The following is a 24,526-nucleotide window of genomic DNA, read 5'->3' on the forward strand; positions in this document are numbered from 1 at the left end:
ACATGTATGGCAAGTTTTCTATGGAAAAGTTTTTTGAGACAAGATTAACCCTGACTGGCCTGGAACTTGCTATGTTGAGCAATCTGACTTTAAACTCAAATCTACCTGCCTCTGCTTCCCAAGTTCTGGAATTAAAGTTGTGTACCTCCACATCCAGCTGGCCGATATTTTAATCAGGTTTGTTTTTTCCCCAGTCAGAAAGTATATGAGAAATGCATACCATACTCCTTAAACCAAATTCATAGCATATAGAAAAATGTATATAATTTAATTCTATTACTGGGCGATTTAAAATATCATAAATACAAGATTATACTCAATATTTTATAATTTGCTTTTTGCTACTTATCTGTATATTACTTAGTTCTTGGTTTTGGTGTCAGTAAATTAAGGTCATTTTAAATTTCAGCCTTACTTTAATATTTAAAAACAAAAATATGTGGTCTGGGTATGTAGCTCCATTGGTGGAACGCTTGCCTGACCTTTTCAAAGCCCTGGGTTTGACCCCCAGCAGCACATTAACTGAGTATGGTGGTACGTGCTTGGTATCCCAGCATTTGAGAGGTGGAGGTAGGAGAAGTAAGATGTTCAAGCTAGTCCTTGTCTGTAGAGTACGCTTGAAGACAGCCTGGGCCACATAAGACCTTGTCTCAAAAGAAAACAAAAATATGTCTTTTTTAGTTTGTTCAATTTAAAATTCTGAAACTAACATGAACAAAACTCCATCCAAAATTGAAGCTGAGGGGCTGGAGCGATGGCTCAGAAGTTAAGAGCGCTGGCTGTTCTTCCAGAGGTCCTGAGTTCAATTCCCAGCAACCACATGGTGGCTCACAACCATCTGTAATGAGATCTGGCTCCCTCTTCTGGCCTGAAGGGATATATGTAAGCAGAACACTGTATACTTAATAAATAAATTAAAAAAAAAAAAATTTTAAAAAAAATTGAAGCTGAGAAGAAGTTAAGTGTAATAAACATGAATTCCTCGATGTGCTATGAAGCCATATTAGAAAATTTGTATCCATTTTTATCTCAGGGAGTCTTGTAAATAACTTGTGAAGCTAGGTGAGTTATTTCACATCACCCTTTACAACCTGGAGCTGAGCAGATAGCTAACTTGCTAAGTCAGAATTGCAGGACTGGAAGAATAGAGCTAAGTCACTACCCAAAGCAAACCCCTCTTTAAGCACTGTGCTGAATGCCGCCAGTCAGACTCAGGCTGTTCATGACTACATTTATTTGCAGTATAGCTCATCTTGTTGATTTGAACTCATGTCTGTCTCCTGGATTGAGCACTGCCTTTTAGCAACTTGTTATCAGAAAAAGTGTACTCTCACCATCTCATAAAATGGGTTTCCAGCTCCCATGATTTCTCTCATGTTTTCTTTCTTTGCCTACCAAATAGGACCTATTTTAAGTTTTTTCTTACTTCAAAGATACAATTAATAATCTTAGTGCTAGAAGAATTTTAGGAATTATCTGTTGTAGTCCCTCTCTGGCAACTCATGTTCATGTTGTAATTTAGCTTGTTGTGATAGGTCTTGTATGTATCACCTTTATTATATAAATCATCTCTCAGTGATTTCATGACTGTAAATAGGTAAAAAATGCTGAGATTTGGGGTAATTATAAGTGAATTACCAGGATTGGTGAGATGTTCAGTGTTAATGTGCTTGCCACCAAGCATGATGACCAGAGTTTTATCCCCAGAACCTATGTAGTTTAGGAAAGAATTGATTCCCACAGGTTGACCTTGACCTCCATGTGCATTCTGTGACTGCATGTACCTGCACATGCATACACAGCACAAATAAATGACAAGATCTATGCAAATATTAAAAAAATAAATAAGTTGCCCCAGAGAATTATTCTAATTGATATGAGATTAGAGTCTATAGCCTTCTGATCCACTTTTAAGTCCATTGTATTTTTTCATGGCAAGAAGTTGATGAGCTGTGCTTTAATATTGGCATGTTAATAAAGGAACATTGGCTTATAAAACATAGGGAGTGTTTTAGAAAGGTTTTTAACCATTAAATCTAAATGTATTTCCATAATATCTACCTGCTGGTTCCAGATCTACCTCTGTGGAGCAACACAGAATGGATTATCTTACTCTTTTTCTACAATGCGTTACTACAGATTAAAAACTTCTCTTATGTCTGACTACCTTAGCTTACCTGTTCTGTTCTTCGAGACGTATAAACTCAAATTATTTCCACAATCATTGGTTTTGGTTTTAGCTTTTTCCTGGTATTTTTTTTTTAAGGGCCAGTGATATGTTAGACTCCTTCAGAATGAACACTTGTTTAGGGCCTGAAGGATCATGGGCCTATTTACAACCTAATTCTACATATTATGAACATATATTTTTTTAAAGATTTATTTATACTTACATATCTATTTTATTTAGATTTATATGCACATTAACGTGCATACAGGTGCCCAAGGATGCCAGAAGAAGGCATTAGGTCCCCTGAAGCTGGAGTTAGTTATACATGGCTGTTAGTCACCTGACATGGGTACTAAGAATCAGACTCTGTTCCTCTAACCAGAGCAGCAAGTGCTCTTAACCACGAAGTCATCTCTTTAGCCCCTACTTACTTATTTTAATGTAGTTTTGTTGTGTTGGTTTGTTTGACCGGTTTTTGGTTACTCAATTGTATTGACTTGCTTTAAACTAAACATGGGTTTTTTGCTTGCCAGGTCTTTACATTTGTATTAAGCTGGGTCTGTCTCATCCTGAACGTGTGTAGTTTTGTTTTTTGAAGGCTTTACACTTAACTCTTTTTGCATTTGATGTAGTTGGGTTTGAGCAACCATTTTAGTCTGCTGAACTCTTGGTCAGTTCTGCTTGTGTTACTCTACATATGTTCAGCTTTATCAACTGCAACTTGATTTCTTTTTGATTAGTTTAGTTTGATGTGGTTTCATCTCTTGAGACAGATGCAGGGTCTTGCTACTTAGCTCAGGCTGATGTGGAATTTATTATGTAGCCCATAGTAGTTGCAAACTCTTGCTCCTCTTGCATCAGCCTCCTGAGTGCCAAGGTCATAGGCATATATCAACATACTGCAACTTTGATGTGGTTGAGGTTTTTAGCCCTAAAATTGAATTCTGCTTATGCTATCTTTCCCTAAAACTAGTTTGTTTCATTTCCATTTCCATTTCTGCCCATCTACTTCTTTTACCCATACATTCCTACGTTTTGTTTTGTTTGGCAAGACAGGGTTTCTCTATGTAGCCCTGGTTCTAGTGGAACTTGCTTTGTAGATCAGGCTGGCCTCAGACTCAGAGATCTGCCTGCCTCTGCCTCCTGAGTGCTGGGATTAAAGTTGTGCACCACCAGGTCCAGCCTACTCATACGGTTCTTACAGAGACTAGTTAGTGACTATTACTCTAACATTTTTTTCTCCTATGTAACAGAGTTAAAAACAAAATTGGCAAGAAACTGATTAGTCAAGGAGATTGAGTTAGAGCAATCCACACTCTTTTTTTTTGTTTTGTTTTTTTGAGACAGGGTTTCTCTGTGTAGTTTTGGCTCAAACTCACAGAGATCTGCCTGGCTCTGCCTCCTGAGTGCTGGGATTAAAGGCGTGTGCCATCACTGCCTGGCTGCAATCTACACTCTTAAGGAAACTGAACTTCCCTTATTAGTTGTTTCAGGTTTTGTTATAAATACATAAGGGATATGGTAAACTACACTGGGAAAAAATTTTAAACAAAACTGGGTAGGAAGACACGAATTGAGAACAGAGCTAAACTAATTAACTAAAAATATGGCAGTAGAATATTTATACATTATTGAAATGCATTGAAGATTTGCAGAAATCCAGATTGATGCAGCTTTCTAAAACTGAAGATTTCTCCAAGTCAAGTACAAACCGCATCACAGTACATTGCATTGTTACACACCAAGGGTAGTGGTTTGACTCTGTGTGTGTCCTCTCTCCATTGGTTCTTGTAGAAGAGTGCCTTTGTACTGGTCAGCTGCCACATAAGTGGATTTTAATTTCCCAGAACTTGTATTTTTCAATAATGAAACTTTATATTGGAAGTAAATGTAGAAAAGTACCAGGTTATTATATACAGCTCTGTGAATTTTCAGAGACATGTTCGTGTCATCACTACTCAGATCAAGAAATAAAAGTTACTAGTGTTTAAACAATTTTCTCCTCAGTGGGCTAAAGTAGTTAAGAGCCTTGGTTGCTCTTGCATCCAACACCCTTAACTCCAGTTCTAGGGGATCCAATGCCCACTTCTGCCTTCCGTGGGCGTGAAGCATACACTTGGTACACAAACGCTCTTGCATCCAACACCCTTAACTCCAGTTCTAGGGGATCCAATGCCCACTTCTGACTTCCGTGGGCATGAAGCATACACAGGGTACACAAACATACATGTAGGCAAATCATACATAAAAGGAATAAATCTAATTTTTTAGAAGTCCTCCTCATCCCCCTTCTCAGTCATTCCCTCCCAGCCCAAAGAGGACCACTGTACTGTCTTTTACATCACAGATTGCCTATTTTGAGCTTTATTGTTAATGGGATCATATTTTACATACTCCTGACTATGGTGTCATTCACTTGATATTATATTGTAAGATTGTGTCTTATGTAACATTCTCCTTTCTGGGGAATGACCCGTTAATATGATTTTACCAAATCTGTTTATTCTAATACTGATGATTTTCAGTTATGATTAAAAATGCTGAAACCTGTCTTCTTACTGCATTTATTAGTCTGTTTATTTTGTGTGTGTACTCATATGTACTTGCTGCAGCCTGCTGTAGAAGTCAGAGGACAACCTGCGGGAGTTGGTTCTCTCCTTCCACCATAGGGGTCCCAGGGATGACACTCAGGTCATGAAGTTTGGCTGCAGGTGCCTTTACCCACTGGGCCATCTCACTGGCCTGCAGTATGTCTTTTGGTGATATATATATCTGCCTTCCGAGTGCTGGGATTAAAGGCGTGCGCCACCACCGCCCGGCAGCTGTATATATCTTGATGTGTGCCTGAATGCATGCGTATGATCTTGTTCAGCTCTTTCGTCTGTGTAGGTTGTAATCACAGGTATGTTCTCTGTAGTTTGTCATTTTCACCTGACATGTCAGACTCATCCATGTTGTGTGCTGCAGTAGTTTGCTCGTTCTTGTTCCTGTACAGTTTTCCATGGTGTGGAGATACCACAGTTTACCTAAAGGATTGGAGGTGTTGGATTGTAGCGTCTGGTCTGTACATGTTCTACACTGGTAGATATTGTTAAATGATTTTTCAAAGAGGTGGTTTCAGTTTATCTTTTCACCAGTATTATGTCAGAGTTTGTTTTATTATTATTCTTTAACCTCCTTGTCAACTCTTAGTATTGTTATACTTTTTAAAATGCTTTTAAAATGTTATACTTTTAAAATTGCCTTGGTGCGTGGTTAATGCTATTGTGATAATAGTTGGAAGTTTTCATTTCTTGATACTAGTATGGTTTGCTTTCCGTTTGATTATTACTGGGTTACAGTTCCTCTTTATGAAATGCTGATTCAAGGTTTTCTTCATTAGACTATATGTTTTATTTCTTACTGATTTATAGAAAATTTTAAGATATTCTAAGAACCAGTTCTTTATCCGTTTTGCAGTTTTCTCAGTCTATACTTTTCACTTTAACTCCCTGTTGTAGCAGAAAAGGTGTCATTGTTGACCATCTAGATTCAGTGGACCCTTTTAGTTTAAATTTTAAAGTGATTTATAGAAGAATTTAAAAGGATAGTGAAAAACAACTTTGAAGTTTTAATAAGCATTTTAAGAGAGTAAGTTTACTTTGTATAAAATAGTTTGATTCATAAAAGATAAATGTCATGTATCCTTTTAGCAAATCAAGATAGTTTAAATTCTTGCTACAGAATGTGTGTTAAAAGTCTTTACTGTTTAATGACTAAGTGATGGCAGTACTGCATATCTTCTGTCCTTAAGAATGTATTGTTATTTAAAGGGGGCAGGGCTGGAGAGATGGCTCAACAGTTGAGAGCACTGGCTGCTCGTCCAGAGGATCTGAGTTCGATTCCCAGCATCCACATGGCAGCTCACAGCTGTCTATAACTCCAGTTCCAGAGATATGCATGCAGGCAAAACGCCCATACACAATCAGTCAATCACTAAATAAATAGAATTTATTGTTTGCTTATCAAACAGATAAGCTTGAGAAAATTCCTCTAGAATAGTGTCATCTGAAGACTCAAATGGATATGTTTGATTATAATAATTAAATTTTTTTATTCCAATAATTTAAAAAACCCTATTTTATGTGGCTGGGTGTTTTAACTATGTGCATGCCTGGTGTGAGAAGAGGGTGTTGGCTCCCCTGGAACTGCAGTTACGGATGGTTGTAGGCCATGTGGGTGCTGGGGATCTAATGCAGTCCTCTGGAAGAGCCGCTGGTGCTCTTACCCACTCAGCCATCCCTTCAGCTCCCCATCTGTAATCACTGGAAAACAACTTTACCTGTCAGTTTTCTTCCCTTTATTATTATAATCAGGAAATGAAAATTTTGAGTTTTCTTTGGGCTTAATGAAGCCCAAAAGCAGAGTGTAATATTTTGGGCACTTCTAAGATGATAACATTTTATTTTACTTTTGTTTAATTCTCTTAGGCAATTATTCCTTTTGTTGTAGTTGTCTCCTTATTTTGGTCTTTTTAAGCATAATTAAGAAAAATTGACATGTTATGGTGAGTAATCAAATCAATGATAAAGAAATTATGGAGTGTTTATTAGGATATAGGGGGAAATCATGAAGATTTCATTTTTTATAAATTTCAGAAAGAATCCAATGAATCCAAATGATAGTTGCAAGATAATATATACATTATTTTTTCTTACATTTATTTGTGTCTGTGTGCGGGAGTGGAGATTAGAGGACAACTTGGTGAAATTGGCCTTTCCTCCCATCATGTGAGTCCCAAGGACAGCACTCAGGCTTAGTGGCAAGCACATTTACCTGCTGAGCTTTCTTGCTGGCCCTATTCTATTTTTTAAAACTTAAAATTTGTTTCTTTATAGGTAGGCCTAGAAAGAAAGCTGTTATGAAATGTTTTTTTTTATAGCTAGAACTATTAAAATTTTTTTAGCAAAACAGAGTATACAAACAGAACATTAAGGACTAATGATATCTTTGATTTTTTTAGGTGGGGTTTCATTTTTTATCTTATATGTATGTATGCTTTGCCTGCATGTATGTATACTGCATGGTGCCTGATGCTTTTTGGGGGGAATGAGGGAGATGTTGAAACAGGGTCGGTCTGTCTGTGTAGTCTTGGCTGTCCTGGACTCTCTAGTACACCAGGATGGCCTTTAACTCAGAGATCAACATGCCTGTCTCCCAGTACTGGGACTAAAGGCACGTGTCACCAGACTCTATTGCCTGGTGCTCTTGGAGTTTAGAAGATGGTGTCAGATCTCCTGGAATTGGAATTATGGGTGGTTGTGAGCCACTATATGGGTCCTGGGAACCAATCCTAGTTCCTTTTCAAGAACAAGTTCTCTTAACTACTGTGTTCTCTCTAGCCCATTGGTTCTCAACCTTCCTAATTCCTCAACCCTTTAACACAGTTCCTCATGTTGTGGTGACCCTCAACCATAAAGTTATTTTGTTGCTACTTCATAACTGTAATTTTTCTACTCTTGTGAATTGTAAGGTAAATATCTGATATCTGGAATATCTGATATGTGACCCCTGTGAAAGAGTCGTTTGTGCCACAGGTTGAGAGCTGATGCTGTAGCCCTTGTGGCTACACCACTGTTAAACTGCCCATGTTCTGATAAATAACCCTCAGTCTAGGCTCATCGAAGCAGCCCTAATTAAACTCAGTGGGATGCACACACAGATATAATGGAGAGGGTAATGGTTAGGAAGAAGGGGGTCACTGGAAGTAGGTGGGGCAAGAGAAGGTAATTGGGAGTGTGTGTGTGTGTGTGTGTGTGTGTGTGTGTGTGTGTGTGTGTAGTCAACTATACTTAATTCATGTTTGAAATTGTTGTTTTAAAGGTGTAATTCTTAAAGGATGCATGTCCCGTTGATGGCTGTCTCTTAGTCATCTGTTGAGCAGCGTTTCCCTATTGGGCCATTCCAGTCTGAATTTCAAACTTTGTTTAGCATGCGGGTTCTGTCAGTGCCGTCTCAGTACAGTGGTCAGCACTTCTAACTACTTTCATTGCCACAGTAACCATGCTGTTGAAATGGGTTCCCAGTCCAACTCGTGGATGGCATGCCATCTCCTGGTTGAATAAATCTCAGTTATTATAAGATGATAATTTCCAGTACAGTAATAGTTAGTTCCTGGGGGAGTAGAGCTTGGGTGCTAAGTTTCAGGTTTTCTTTGGGGTTCTTCTTCCAGGCCTGGATCCATTTCAAGACCATTAACCACCACACTTGATGGGCTTGTTGTATCTTTTATTTTGAGAAGATGAATAAGTATTTTAACTCTTGTCTTTCCTCCACATCTCTGGTACTTCAGAATCTTGACCTTCTTGGGTTCTGTAGACAAACCAGCCACTTTTTAAAAAAGATTTATTTAAATAATTTATGTATCAAGTACTCTATCTGTATGTATGCCTGCAGGCCAGAAGAGGGCATCAGATCCCATTATAGATGGTTGTGAGCCACCATGTGGTTGTTGGGAATTGAACTCAGGTCCTCTGGAAAAGCAGCTACTGCTCTTAACCTCTGAGCCATCTCTCCAGCCCCACCAGCCACATTTTCACTTTATCTTTCCCTGCTATCAGCACAGTTCTTTTGAAAGTTGCTACTCATAACATTTTGCTGTTACTTGTCTTCCAGAATTTAAAAACAAGGGCTAAGGATATCACTCAGCTGGCAGAGTATTTCTCTTAACATGTAGAGGCTCTGGTTGATCCTTGGCAACTCCACAAACTGGAATGGTGGACTATGCCTATATATATAATCCCAGCACTGGGGAGGTGGAGGCAGGAGGATCAAAAGTTATCCTTGGCTACATAAGGAGTTTAAGGCCAGCCTGAGATAGACACCCTGTCTATAAAAACAAAGCAAAATAAAAATTTAAAAATACCTCAAACCTAAGACTCTGGTCTACTGATGGTCCCCTCTCTTTATTGTGGGTTTATATGTCTTCTACTTTCTTGTGATAGGTTTGCAGAGTGGGCTGAACTTCATTTCTCAATTCCTTTCTATGTATGTTTCTGATTGCACTGGTCCATAGGGAGATTTTTATACCTGGTGTGAGGTTTATAACTGGACAACCCAAACCACTAATCCTTTCCCTTTAGAGGTCTTTGACATAGTGTTCACTTCTTGCTCATCACATTCTTTAATACTCTGTAGCTTTAATACTAGCATATAAAACTTATTGCTAACTCATCTTCTATTGAATGACAGAAAAGAAAACAAATGAACCAAAAATAATTGGTTAATACCTTTGCATATATTCCAATACATATTATTGAACTAAGAAATACTCATAACTCTTAAAGTTTTTTAAAAATATGTTTTTTTTTTTAATTATGTGTATGGGTATATGCACATGAGACCACAGGATATCCTAGAGCTCAGGTTATAGGCATTTGTGAGCTGTGGACATGTGTTCTGTGAACTGACCTCAGGTTCTCTGCAAGAGCAGTACATGCTCTTAACTGCTGAGCCATCTCTCTAACCCTAGAATTCTTATTTCTACAACTGGTCATGTGGTCATAGGTGATCCTTATACCTAGCTTCTCTTGGCTGCCATTCCATATCCCCTTTATTCTCAGCAGACACCTCAGCTGATCCTGTTCTTTGTTGACCCACAGAGAGAGAGTCAAGACCTCTGTCCTTTATTATTATTTTATTTTTATTTATATGTGCATATGTGCCTGTGGAGGCCAGAAGAGTCCTTGGAACTGGAATTACAGTTGTCTAGGATGCTGGGGACTGAACTCTGGTCCTCTGCAAGAGCAGCTGTCACTCTTGACTGTTCAGCCTGTTTTATCTTGTGGGTGTACCTGTGTATGGTGTGTGACATATATGTGGATGCACATGTTTGGGTGTGTATGTGGAAGCTAGAGATGGATTGTTAGTGACTTCCTTTCATAGTCTGTTTTTACTGAGACAGGGTCTCTTGCTGAACCCAGAACTGGCTAATCTGGCTAAGTTAGCTAGCCAGTTTGTCCCAGAGATCCCTGACTAGACACCACCACCACCACCACCACCACCACCCCACCATGCACAGACTGCCACATCTACTCATCTTTATTTATTTATTATTTATTGTGTATGAGTGTTTGCCTACATACATGTTTGTGGACCATGTTCTTGCCTGTTAAGTGCAGAGGTCAGAAGAAAATACTAGATCCCCTGGAACTGGATTAGAGTTGGAGAGGGGTGAGTATTGGATATCAGCAGTAGAGCCTGCTGTACAAGGCAGACAGACACACAAGGTCTTTTAGAGACTGGCAGTCACCTGCCTCTTTGCCTTATTCCTTAGTGCACTGTCGTTCTACCCCTTCCCAACTCCCCTCTGCTCTAGCCACACTAAACCATTTGCACACAGGGTGTGTGCTTCTCTGCCTTTTTTGGTCTCTTAGTCTGAGGCACCCTTGCCATCCTGTTAGAAGCTGCCTTTCAAGTTCCAAGCGAAGCATTCTGCTCTATAAACCATTGTAGGGGGACTCCTCTCACCTGGACAGTGCTGACCGTTCTCTGCCTGTTGTCTTTTTATCTGTTGACACTTTGTCTACACTTGTTATTTTTTTATTTGACTGTAGATTCTGGGGTCTCTGATGACATTTTATTATTTTTTATACTGCCTTTTGGATGGAATGTTTCTTTAATTAGTGGTGGTCCATAGCAAACACATTTCTGTCCAGACCTTGAAAAACTTTAGAGAACACTTTTAAAATATTCCTGGTGTGTGTGTGTGTGTGTGTGTGTGTGCATACATGTATGTGACATTTGTTAAGATTTTAGTTCTGGCTCCAACAATATTTATAATTATATTGTATATTCCTGCTAATTGGTTTTTAGTTATAATTTAACCCTAAAAGTACTCATAGTTATGAAATTTCTTTTCTGTTAAAAAGGAGTGGACTATTCCATGTACTAAGGCACAACACTTATAATTGCTTTTTAACATTTCAGTAGATCAGTGACTTGCTGCAGATTGCTTGAATGGGTTAGATAATGTTGGCATGCTTTCTAAATCTAGACCTGAAATCTTCCAGGCACTGCTGCCTTACCGTTCTGGTTTCTCATAGGTGACGTGGGGTTTGCTAATGACTGAGTCACTGTTGTAAACAAATCTGAGGCGAGAGTGCCTTAAATAATCTACATGGAGAATTTTCTTTTCCTGCTTTACTGTCTTGAGTAATATCTTTTGTTTTACTTGTAGATTTGATGGTCCTCGAAGATTTGAGGATTTAGGGTCAAGGTGTGAAGGACCGAGACCCAAAGGGCCTCGTTTTGAAGGAAATCGCCCCGATGGGCCAAGACCCAGATATGAAAGTCACCCAGCAGAGGGCACTAAAAGCAAATGGGGAAGGATCCCCCGGGGTCCAGCATCTCAATTTTATATAACTCCCAATACATCCCTAAGCCCTGGACAGAGTGGATCACAGTGGAAAGGCCCCAAAGCACCTGTTGGACAGCAGCATCAGCAGCAACCTAAGTCACAAGCAGAACCTCTTTCAGGAAACAAAGAACCATTAGCAGACACAAGTAGTAACCAGCAGAAGAATTTTAAAATGCAATCAGATGTATTTTCCACTGCTGCAGATGTCAAGGACACCAAGGCGGCTCAGTCAAATGAGAATCTAAGCGACTCTCAGCAAGAGCCACCTAAAGGCCAAGTCGCGAAAGGGCCCATAGAGCCCTCTAATTGGAACCAGAATTCTCAAAGTATGGAGACTGAAATGGACAAAGCCCAAGGCGTTACTCAGCCTGTATTCCTTGCCAATAAACCTGTACCTACTCTAGCTACCTTTTCCTTCAAACTAGAGAACATTGAGAGAGCAGCAGCAATAGCAGCAGCAGCAGCAGCAGCCGCGGGGGCGGCTGCAGATAATGACTTCAAACCTTTGGGTGTTGGTTTGCCCCACTCAGAGAACAGCCAAGGAAAAGGTCTGCCTCAGCCAGACAGCAGAGAAAATAGGTTAGAAGGCAAAAGCAGCAGCTCATCTTACAGAGGTCCTGGGCAAAACAGAGTGGAAGTTACACGGGATAAAGGACTAATAAACAGAGGCCGTTGCCAGACAATTAGTCAGGGCCCGGGGCTGGTCAAGCAAGAAGACTTCCATGATAAGATGATGGGTAGAAGAGAAGACAGTCATGAGAAAATGAACAGAGGAGAAGGCAGTCGGGACAGGGTGTTGGTGAGGCCAGGAAGCAGCCGGAATAAAGTACCAGGTGGTCCACAAGACAGCCAGGACAGCAGAGCTGGCAGCCGAGAAAGGGGACTACCTCGAAGGGCTGGCAGTCAGGAGAGAGGACCTCCTCGAAGGGCTGGAAGTAGAGAGAGAGTAACCCCCCGAAGAGCTGGGAGCAGAGAGAGGGGACCACCTCGGAGCTCAGGCAGTCGAGAAAGGGGACTAGGGAGGCCAGATTTTGGTCATGATAGAGTTCCATTCAGGCCGGAACCAGGAGATAGTGGGGAGAAAATGTATCCTTATCACCGAGATGAGCCTCCAAGAGCTCCGTGGAACCATGGAGAAGAGAGAGGACATGAAGAGTTCCCATTAGATGGTAGAAATGCTCCAATTGAGCGAAAAAGACTCGATGACTGGGATAGAGAGAAATACTGGAGAGAGTGTGACCGTGACTATCAAGATGATGCACTAGATCCCTACAGCAGAGAGGACAGACGAGGCCCTTGGTGGGATGATTGGGAAAGAGATCAGGAGATGGATGAGGGTTATGATAGGGAAATGGATAGGGACTTAGACAGAGACATGGATCGGATCAGAAGACCCGTGGATCTCTATGATAGAAGTGTGGATAATGAGTGGGACAGAGATTATGGGAGACCACTGGATGAACAAGAATCACAGTTCCATGAACGGGATATTCCGTCTCTTCCGCCTTTGCCACCCCTCCCACCTCTTCCACCTTTGGATAGATACCAGGATGATAGATGGAGAGAAGAAAGAAATCGAGACCATGGGTATGACCGAGAGTTCCGGGATAGGGGTGAGTTGAGGATTCGAGAGTATCCAGAAAGAGGAGATACATGGCGGGAAAAGAGAGATTATGTTCCTGACAGAATGGACTGGGAAAGAGAACGGTTATCAGACAGATGGTACCCGTCTGATGTGGATAGACATTCCCCCATGGCGGAACATATGCCATCCTCACATCATTCCTCTGAAATGATGGGGTCCGATGCAAATTTAGACTCTGACCAAGGCCTTGGAGGGGTAATGGTTCTCAGTCAGAGGCAGCACGAAATCATTTTGAAAGCTGCACAGGAATTGAAAATGCTTCGGTAAGTGCACTCCTTAAGATCGTTTCTTTTAGTTCAAACAGATTTTCATACTATCTTTTTTTTTTTAAATGAAGCGTTTTTAATGGTACTCTTTTACACCTTATTTCTTATCACATACTTTGAATTTATATTTCTGGTTATTCAGTGCTGTTTGGGGGTTAGGATGGGTATTTGGAAACTGTTAATTGTACAATATGCTCTAGGATTTGCAAATTGATTGCTGTTCTTGGCCTTGTAGATGTGTTGCTGGCATGCCTTGAGTGTGCATGTTTCAAGTGTTAGGTGTCAACCTCTCAGGACTCTGGGTTCACCGGACTCGTATATTGAGCCTTTATTGTTTTCAGTAGGCAGTTGGCTCTTTGGCATTGGATCTGATAGGCTTCATAGTCCCTAGTCTTTGATGCGATGGTGGAAGATGCTTTCTTTTTCTCTGCTGGTGTTGAGAATGGTTTACCTGGGAGTGTCTTCAGATTTGTCTGAGTACTGATTCTTTGTTTGGGGCATGTTAACCTTTCATTTTACCTGGAAGCAGGTATTCCTTCCTGTATTTTCATTGTGAAGTTTGATTTTTTTTCCACTTATAATCAACTGTGTGGGTGTTATAATGTTCCTCATATAATTGCGATAGTAAGGTTTTTTGGCTTTGTTTTGTTTTATTCCAAACAGATTTTTGAGAAAATAAATGGTAAAGTTTTGATAGATTCTGATGTGCGTTTCATCTTTCAATTCTGGTCTACATTGGTGGGTTATACTAATTGAATTTGTATCTGAAACATTAGTACTAGAAAAGTGTGACAGAAAATAACTGTAGGTAAAAATGAAAGACAGTGTTCCAGGTAGCACAATGGTTTCTTTGGTCTGTAGAAGAGTCTGAGGCAGTCCTTTTTTCTAGGTTACTCATGAACATGATGTAAGGCTTGCTCTAGAGCATTGAGCTACTTGCTTCTCAATTGTGGGCACTTTTAATTCACACCTACTCTGTGCTGGGCACTGCGCTGATCCTCCCATCTTAAATAACTTATCTGTCTAAAGGCCTGTAGAAAAAATAATATTATTCTCATTTCACAAATAGCACTGAGACTTTCTGAAAATTCACTTGGCTATTAAATGCAGACCCAGAATTTGAACTCTGACTCTAAAATCTTATGTTTTCATAGCAAACAAAAACTGATTGGTGATTGGTTACTAAACTTCCAGTTTCTTCCCTTTCCTTACTTAAAATTACTTTTTCATGCATTGTTGCTTTGCATAGACTTGCCGGATGAAAGGTGCCGCTTAGTCACCTTTTTTTTTTCCTTGAACCTCTTCCTAGGCAACAGAACCTAATCTAAATATATGGAGTAATGGAAAATAGTGATTGTAGTTGAGAATACATAGGTTATGCTATGCCTTTATAAAGACAAGGAATACTGTAAACAATATTTACATGAACCAGTAACAAGCCTTATGTACGTCTTGTCCATTTGAGTGACAATATTGTATATAAAGATATATTGTAAAAATTCTGGAGAGATTGTAGTAGACACTGTAAATGTAGAAGATGAGAATTAATCTTTATGAATATGAAGTATTTTTTCTAAGACTATAGACCGGTGAGTGTTCTCACCATCTAAAGCGGATAGTAAACTAAAATGCTCTTAAGAGTCTGGCAAGTAGGACTGGAGAGATGGCTTAGTAGTTAAGAGTACTGACTTCCCTTCCAGAGGAGTGAGGTTCGATTTCCAGCGCCCTCACAGCAGCTAACACTGTCTGTAGCTCCAGTTCCAAGGGGATCCAACGCCCTCTTCTGGCCCCCATGGGCACTGCATGCACAGGCAGGCAAAACACTCATACACAAAATAAAAATAAATAATGTAAAAAAAAATTTTTAAAGAGAAAGTAACAAAAGTGAAAGACAGTGGACCAGGTAGAACTCTGGAGTGTGGTGAGGGTTTTAATGGACTGCTTCATCTAACATGGTCAGCTATGGCTCCACATAACTAGTTGTTGACTTGGGAGAATGTAGGCCTGATATTAATCAAAACTCTTTAAAAACTCAATTTCTATGTCAACTATCTCCTTTGTAAATAATGATGGCTAATTCCAGTTTTAAACTCTGATGTGAGAGGCAAGTGTGGTGGTGCATACCTGTAATCCCAGCACATGGGAAGTGAAGGCAAGAGCATTAGGAAGGAGTTCAGAGGGATTTGACCAGTTTGAGCCCAGCCTGGAGTACATGAGACTGTTTCACACCTCCATCTCCCAAACAAAACAAGGCTCCTACAGACACCTAAAAAAGCCTTCCTAGACTATATTTTATTCACGGTCTGTTATGTAACTCTTGAAGTAATGAAAAAAATTAGCAAGAGAAAATTTGGGATTGGTTAAAGGAGAAACATGATGGGTAGGCAATATACTGTGGAGGCAGGCTCTAAAGTCTGTCTTTGAAGATCATTGATAATTTATGATTTTAAGTCTCAGAGGGCTGATGGGTTAGTTGTGTAAAAAGCAAGAAAATATTACCACAGAGGTGCAGTGTGGGCTCTGTACAGAGTTTTAGGATAAAGTTTTTGCTGTTTTTCTTTCTTGTATTTTTAAAAATTTGGTTTTAATCATAGTTGTTTAGGGATGGTGTAAATATGCTTTAAGTACAATGGCAATTTCATTTATTTACAGAGAACAGAAAGAACAGCTTCAAAAGTTGAAAGACTTTGGGTCTGAGCCACAGATGGCTGACCATCCACCACCCCAGGACTCAAGACTACAGAATGCATCAAGACCTGGCATATATCCGGTATGGGGAAAATGTGTTGTGTGCTCAGAAAATGAAATGGTTTTTACTGTGTATGTTTATGATGTTAGATTTTTTAAATTGCAATAAGCATAAATTTCCATTGTAAAAACATAAATTTTGGAAAAGGGAAAGTTTTGAACGTCTTTCACAGTAGTTAGACACATGTAAGATTCGCTCCTTTCCCTAGACTTCGGTAAATAGACCAAGCACACCTGAACTATGTAGCTTCCTGTTCACTGTATTCAGTCCTCAGTACTGCACTCTTCCCCAAACCCCCACGTTTTTAAAGAACAAGGGTTTGCTGGCAGGATAGTAGTTGCTGCCAAGGTACTAACCTGAGTTTGGTGGTAGGATTTTCCTAATACTTGTGTGTGTTATATGGTGTATCTACACTTGTGGGGTAGTGCTTCCTGTGTATGTGCACATATGGAGACCAGATATCAACCTGAGTTACCGTCCTCTGTCTTGCTAGATTGTCTGGGTAGCCAGCCCTCAGAATCCACCTGCCTTCACTTCCCCAGAACTATAGTTATTATATGCTTATACTGCTGTGCCCACTTTTTACCTGAGTGGTCTAGAATCTGGACTCAGGTCCTTCTACTTGCACAGCAAGTACTGTACCCACCCCTCCCCCACCTGATCTATTCATTTCAGATAGTCCTGTGTCTCATCTAGGTAGGGCTAGATGGGAACTCATAGTGCTCCTTTTCCATTTAGATGAGACAGGTCTCTAATATTATAGTTTGGCACACAGCCAGTGCCCTTCAAACAATAGCAAGAAAAAGTTGAGTGAGCCAGTTATGGTGGGTGGTACATGCCTTTAATTCTAACACTTGGGAGGCAGAAGTAGGTGGACATCCATGAGTTCCAGGCTAGTCTCCACTAGTAGTATGAGAACCTGTCTTAGAAAAAAAAGTTGAGTGATTAAGCTCTACTGCTTTATTTGGATTCTTTTTTCTTACATTGTTTGTTATTTTACCTTTAACTTGGTGATGAACTATTTTTTAAAATTACATTTATTTATCTATTTTGTGTGTGGGTCATGCCATAGTGCCCATGGGAAAATCAGAAGAGAGCGTTTTAGAGTCAGTTCTTCTACCATGTGGATCCCCAGGGATCAGACTCAGATTATTAGCTTGGCAGCAGGTGCCGTCTTGCCAGGCCTTGGATTTGACAACTGTGAGGGTTTAGAGGAGAGTATGGTCCTGAGGACTGAATCCAGTGTGTTGCTCCCAGAGTGTCTCTCAGGTAGGCAAGTGGTCTACCACTGAGCTAATTCCCCAGCCCTTACTCCTTTTTAAATTATTGTTGTTGTTAGATTTGTTTAGTGTGTGTATGAATGCCTGCGTGTGTGTATTTACACCACTGAGTTAATTCCCCAGCCCTTACTCCTTTTTAAATTATTGTTGTTGTTAGATTTGTTTAGGATATGTATGAATGCCTGCGTGTGTGTATTCACACCATGAGCTTGCCTGGCCCATGAAGGTCAGAAGAGGGCTTCACATACCCTGGGACTGGAGGTAAAGATTCAGATGGTTGTGAGCCTCCATGTGAGTGCTGGGAATCAAACCTGGTTCTCTGTAAAAAGAAATAACAGACACTCATAACCACTGAGCCAACTCTCCAGCCCCACTATTTAACAACTGTATTAAAATAATAAGTTTCCATCACATCAGAAAAGTTCTCTCATCCTCTTCTTGTATTTGCAGCAGTGCCTACCCTCTACTCCACGTTAGGCAGTAATACTATGTACTAAGGCAAACAGACGGTGTATTTAAGACTTATTTATATGTGTGAGTGTATATCTGTCTGTGTTGAAGTTTATGTACACGCTGCAGGTGCCTTCAGTTCAGAGCTCAGACAATGCTGTCAGATACTTGGGAGCTAGAGTTGAAGGCAGCTGTGAGCCTGATGGTGGGTGCTACATACCTAACTAGTCCTCTCACAACAGTAACGAACTTAAGAGTTATGAAGTAGCAATGCAATGATTTTATGGTTGGGGGTCACCACACCATGAGGAGCTGTGTTAAAGGTGCAGCATTAGGAAGGGTGAGAACCACTGATCTAGATTATAGATCCATTTGTTCATCTGACAAAACAAGCTTTCCCATATTGCTATATGTTACTGTTTTGATGCACAGTAATTTATTGAACTGTTTCATTTCACTTCATTTATGCTGGTTATTTTCTTTTAATCTTTCACTATTATTAATGCAACTTTAATGAATTTCTTTGTATCAGGTTTTTATTTTGGATATTTTAAATTCCTAAAGTGGGAAACTTCAGTCAAAAGTAAGACATTCTCAGCCGAATGGTGGTGGTGCACGCCTTTAATTCCAGCACTCAGGAGGCCGAGGCGGGTAGATCTCTCTGAGTTCTAGGCCAGTCTGGTCTACAGAGTGAATTCCGGGTCAGCCAGCACTACACAGAGAAACCCTGTCTTGGGGGGGAAAAAAATAAAGACATTCTCTCTGCTCAAATAATGCTGCTTTTTAAGTCTACCTGCCAGACATAGCCAGAGACAATTGGTCTCATATTTGTTAATAAAATTAAGTATTGACCTAACAAATAAATAATAAAGGCATTTAAAACTTACTCTTAACACATTCAAACAATTCTCTTATATAATTGTATAACATCTGTATCATAGCCAGTATACATTTTTAAGATTTTTTTTAAGTGTATGTGCCTGTCTGTGTGAGTATGTGTCATGTGTTTGTGGGTGCTCTAGACCAGAAGAGAGCTTTCATTGGATCCCCTGGAGCTGAAGTTATAGACAGTTGTGAGCCACCCAATGTGGGTACTGAGAACTAAATTCAGGTCCTCTAGAAGAGCGTGAGTGCTCTAACTCCTGAGCCATCTCTACAGCCTCCTTGTACACATCATTGGTAACTAGTAACATTAATAGTTTTTCAAGCTGCTGGGTGGTGGTGGCGCACGCCTTTAATCCCAACACTTGGGAGGCAGAGGCAGGCAGATCTCAGAGTTCAAGGCCAGCCAGAGCTACACAGAGAACCCCTGTCTTGAAACCCCCTCCCAAATTTTTCCCATGTTAATTAATATTAGTAAAGTCCATTTTTACTCAAAAACCCTGATTTTATTTATTTTTAAAATATGTGTCTTTTTCTTAAGATATATTTATTTTTAATTTTACAAATATGAGTGTTTGCATTTATGTAAATGTACCACTTATGTGCTTCATGCTCATAGAGGCCAGGAAAGGATGATAGAGCCTCTGGAACTGAAGACAGATGGTGAGCTACCATGTCTGAGTCGTCTGGAAGAGCAACCAGTGCTTTTAACCACTGAGTCATCTCTCCAGCCCCAAAAGTCTAATTTTAAAGCACAACCTCCAGATGAACATAAGTAATATATACAGTTGGCTTTCCAAGGTCCAAAATAGCTGTCACTGTAAAATAAATAGACCACAACCAGTAGACTAAGAGAAATGGGAAGGAAGTGTTTTTATTTGAGCACTTTCCTGACTGAGCAATCTCCTTAGCCTCTCACTGGTTTTTAAACTAAATTCACTGAGCACGTGTTACTATAATCTAATTTTAAAACATCTTATCCAGTAAAATATCTGTACTAGCTTATAGTTCTTCCTTAGCACCAAGCAGCCTTTAGCACATTCTCTGTCTCTGTAGTTTCGCCTCTGTGCATATTTCATATAAATTGAATCTGGCTGCGTTTACTTAGCATAACATTTTTGAGTTCATGTCACAGCAAGAGTTGATACTTCATTTGGGGGTGGGGGGTGGTTTCAAGACAAGGTTTCCCTGTGTAGCCCTGGCTGTCCTGGAAGTCGCTCTGTAGACCAGGCTGGCCTCGAACTCACTGAGATCTGCCTGCCTCTGCCTCCCAAGTGCATGTGCCACCTCTACCTGGCCAGGTAGACTGGCTTTAAACTCATAGAGATTCACTTATCTCTTCTTCCTAAATTCTGGGATTATCAGCGGTTTGCTGGGGTTTTTGTTTACCTTTGAAACAAGGTGTTATAATCCAGGCTGGTCTCAAACTTAACTATGTAGCTGAGGATGGCCTTGAACTGATCCACCTCCACCTCCCTAGAAAGATGAATGGGTATGCCACCATGCCCAGCTAGAGTTATAAAAGTTTTATATATTATGAATTCAATTATTTCTATTAGGAATGACATTTCTATGTTTTTCCTTTTCTGTGGCCTGTCTTCATTTTCCTGCTGGTGTTTCTGTGTATGTGTGCACACATGAGTACACGTGTGTGTACGTATGAATGGAAACCACTGGTCAACCTCAGTTATTGTTCCTCAAACAACTGTGTATTTGTTTTTTAGATGGTGGATATCTCACAGACCTGGGGCTCACATTAGACTAGGACTCCTGGTCAGGGAAGCTCTAGGGTCTGCCTGTCTCTGCTTCCCCAGTTGTACCACCATTTCCAATTTTAAAAAAAGATGTACTTATTTTTATTTTATGTTTGTAAATATTTTGTTTGTATATGTGCCACATGGATGCTCTCAAAGGTCAGAAGGTATCAGGTCCCTTAGAACTGGAGTCACAGATGGTTGGTTGTAAGCCACCATGTGAGTGCTGGGAACTGAACTCAAGTATTCTGCAAGAGTAGGAAGTGCTCTTAACCACTGACCCATCCTTCCAAACCATGCCCAAATTTTTTATGTGAGTTCTGTTACTTGAACTCAGGTCCTCATATTGCATAGCAGACATTTTACTGGCAGAGTTATCTCCCCATCTTCTGCTGGTATCTTATTTAAAAATTCTTTTTTGAGATGTAGTTTCAGCATGTAGTCTTGGCTGGTCTGGAACTTACTATGTAGACCAGGTTGGCCTTGAACTCACAGAGATCTTCAAGTGTTGGGATTAAAGGCATATACCACCAGGCCCTGGGAGTGTGTGTGTGTGTGTGTGTGTGTGTGTGTGTGTGTGTACATGCACACATGTGCACACATTTTGCATTATGTATATGTGTGCAGTAGCTGTGTGTGTGTAGGTGCCCACAGAGACCAAAGTTCTTAGGTCCTCCTAGAGCTGGAGTTACAGATGGTCCACTCAGTGTGGGTACGAGGAAATGAACTTGTGTCCTCTGCAAGAGCAGTGAGTGATCTTAACCACTGAGCCATCTCCCCAGTGTCTGCTAGTGTCTTTAAAAACACAAAAGCGTAACATTTTGAATCTATCTCGTATATTAATTTTTTAATTGATTGAGAACTAGATTTAATTTCCACTCATCTCTGACAGTGTATGTGGTGACTAGCTTCCTAAGCCATTTGCTTCCTCTCTAGCCTCCAGGAGCCTATAGACCACGCCCTCCCATGAGTAAGCCACCAGGGTCAGTCGTAAGACCCTCTGCTCCACCAGCAAGATCGTCTGTTCCTATGACTAGGCCACCTGTGCCAATACCACCACCGCCTCCTCCGCCTCCACCACCACCTCCTCCTCCCCCAGTTATAAAGCGAAAAACTTCATCTATGAAACAGGAACGCTGGGACGAAGATTCTTTCTATGGGCTCTGGGATACAAATGTTGATCAAGGACTGAATTCAGAATTTAAGTCAGACACTGCAGCAATTCAGTCTGCTCCGGTATTACCACCCCCACCTGTTCATTCTTCCATTCCCCCTCCTGGCCCAATGCCTATGGGTATGCCACCAATGTCCAAACCACCACCAGTGCAGCATACAGTTGACTATGGCCATGGCCGAGGTGAGTAATGATGGTGAAATATGGCTGGGGTTCTATAGGAATTGTTGGCTGGTGGTGGTAATAAGTTTGGTTTTGTGAGACAGGATCTCTTAGCCAAGGCTGATTTCAAACTCACTGTGTAGCAGAGGATTTCTGTCCTAGTTAGGGTTATTACTGCTGTACCAAAAATCAAGTTGGAACACTTCCACATTGTAATCTATCATGGAAGGAAGCCAGGATAGGAACTCAAACAGGGCAGGAACCTGAAGTTAGGAGCTGATGCAGAGGCCATGGAGGGGTGCTGCTTACTGCCTTGCTCTTCATGGCTTGTTCAACCTGCGTTCTTACAGAACCTAGGACCATCCACCCAATGATGGCACCACCCACAATAGGATGGGCTCTTCCCCATCAATCACTATTAAGAAAGTGCCTTGCTGGGCGGTGGTGGCGCACACCTTTAATCCCAGCACTCGGGAGGCAGAGCCAGGCGGATCTCTGTGAGTTCGAGGCCAGCCTGGACTACCAAGTGATTTCCAGGAAAGGCGCAAAGCTACACAGAGAAACCCTGTCTCGAAAAAACCAAAAAAAAAAAAAAAAAAAGAAAATGCCTTACAGCTGAATCTTATGGAGGCATTTTCTCATTTGAGGGTCCCTCTTTTCAGATGACTCTAGTTTGTTTCAAATTGATGTAAACTAGCCCAGACAATGACCTTAAACTCCTGCTCCTAACCTCCCAAGTTCTGGTATTAGAGTGTATACCAGTACACCTGACAGGAAGTGGTTTTCTGGAGAAGGGATTATAAGTTTTTTGAGTCACTATCTTGCTGGCCCTGGAACTTATTATGTAGTTCATAATCACTGCAGGTTCTAGATCCTCCTGCCTCAGCTCTGAGAGCTGGGATTATAGATGTATACTACCATGCTAGACTTCTACAGGAATTATTAACCTGAGGCTTGGTTTTATTAAGCTTCATTCTTATATTTCATCCCTGGTTTTCTTTGACAGATATGCCTACTAATAAAGTTGAACAGATACCATATGGAGAAAGAATAACTCTACGCCCAGATCCATTACCTGAAAGGTCAACTTTTGATGCAGGTAGGATTCCCAGAGAGAAAAGTAATTTTAAGCTTAACTTTAGGGCCTAATTATTACAAGATTTTCCTCCTTAGCAAGATTAGGCTTTCCTTTAACATCACTAAAAGGTTCTTAAATTTAAGACATTGATTTGTACTATTTCTGAAGTTAAAATTGTACTTCTTGCTTTTGTTCTGAAAACACTTGTAGTTCTTACTCTGTATTGTTTTTATAGAGCATGTAATCCAGCGTGATCGCTGTGATAGAGACAGAGATCGTGAACCTTATTTTGACCGTCAAAGTAATACAGCAGATCATCGAGATTTTAAAAGGGACCGAGAGACACATCGAGATAGAGACCGGGATCGTGTTCTTGACTATGAGCGGGATCGATTTGACAGAGAGCGTAGACCCCGAGATGACAGGTATGGTGTAAAAAATGCCTTTCTATGTATGTAAAATATCTTGTGTAAATTCAGCCAGGTTGTTGGTTTTTGGTTTGTTGTTTTTTTGTTGTTTGATTTTTTTAGATAGGGTCTCTCTATATAGCTCTGCCTTTCCTGGAACTTTGCTTTGAAGACCATGCTGGCTTCAGGCTCACAGAGAAGCACCTGCCCTCTGTCTGTCTGTCTGTTTCTGTCTGTCTGTCTCTCTCTCTCTCTGTTTTTTGGTTTTTCTAGACAGGGTTTCTCTGTGTAGCTTTGGAGCCTGTCCTGGAACTCACTCTGTAGCCCAGGCTGGCCTCGAACTCACAGAGATCCGCCTGCCTCTGCCTACCGAGTGCTGGGATTAAAGGCGTGTGCTACCAGGACCAGCATAATATTATTGATAAAATGCAACAAGTACTTAATTTATAGGCAAGCAATTTATTTTTATAACTCTTGAGATATTTAGGTAGATATAAGTGAAAAGGCAAGTTTAAAATTTAAATATTGAATATGGAATAAGTGCCATAGAGACAATGGGCAGATAATGATGTTGTGTTACAAAGCAGAGACCTTCCAAATATTTATATATTCAGCAAAAACTCTTGTAACACCCTGTAGGAATCAGTCATATCGAGACAAAAAAGACCATTCCTCATCCAGAAGAGGAGGATTTGATAGGCCATCCTATGACCGGAAGTCTGATAGACCACCCTATGAAGGCCCATCCATGTTTGGAGGTAGGATACCTTACTAACAACAACTATGTTGAAAATGTAAACAAATAGAAGGTGGTTTTCATTGTAGCTGTGGATTTAAACATTCATAATAAACTGTACTTGAGATTTCTTAAGAGATGGTAGCATTATTATAAAAAAAAGTAATGTAATTAATGAAATAAAATTTAATCTTAAATTTTATACTATTAAAGGAGTTTTGAAAAACAGAGTCATTTAGAATCCCACTACACACCATAGTGTAACTTTAATTTTACATATTTCCCTCATTTTCTCTTTTTAAAATTATTATTTCCTTTTTTATTTGTCTGGGTGCTTTTCCTGCTTGTATGTCTGTGTACTGTGTGCATGCCTGGT

General features: G+C 40.3%; 1 protein-coding gene across 3 annotated transcripts in view; it reads left to right on the top strand.

The window, feature by feature from the left end:
* Positions 1-24,526, top strand: part of Ylpm1 (YLP motif containing 1) — a 73,491-nt gene that overhangs the window by 21,484 nt on the left and 27,481 nt on the right. For 2 of the 3 annotated variants that reach the window (XM_059279792.1, XM_059279791.1), the window contains exons 5-10: positions 11,388-13,475; positions 16,131-16,248; positions 21,530-21,950; positions 22,936-23,028; positions 23,243-23,432; positions 24,054-24,172. In XM_059279792.1, coding sequence (XP_059135775.1) covers positions 11,388-13,475; positions 16,131-16,248; positions 21,530-21,950; positions 22,936-23,028; positions 23,243-23,432; positions 24,054-24,172 — 3,029 coding nt within the window. The remainder of the gene's footprint in view (positions 1-11,387; positions 13,476-16,130; positions 16,249-21,529; positions 21,951-22,935; positions 23,029-23,242; positions 23,433-24,053; positions 24,173-24,526) is intronic. The other variant, XM_059279793.1, reaches the window with a different exon arrangement.

Source organism: Peromyscus eremicus, chromosome 14 (assembly GCF_949786415.1).
Source record: "Peromyscus eremicus chromosome 14, PerEre_H2_v1, whole genome shotgun sequence".
In the NCBI taxonomy this organism is placed as follows: Eukaryota; Metazoa; Chordata; class Mammalia; order Rodentia; family Cricetidae; genus Peromyscus; species Peromyscus eremicus.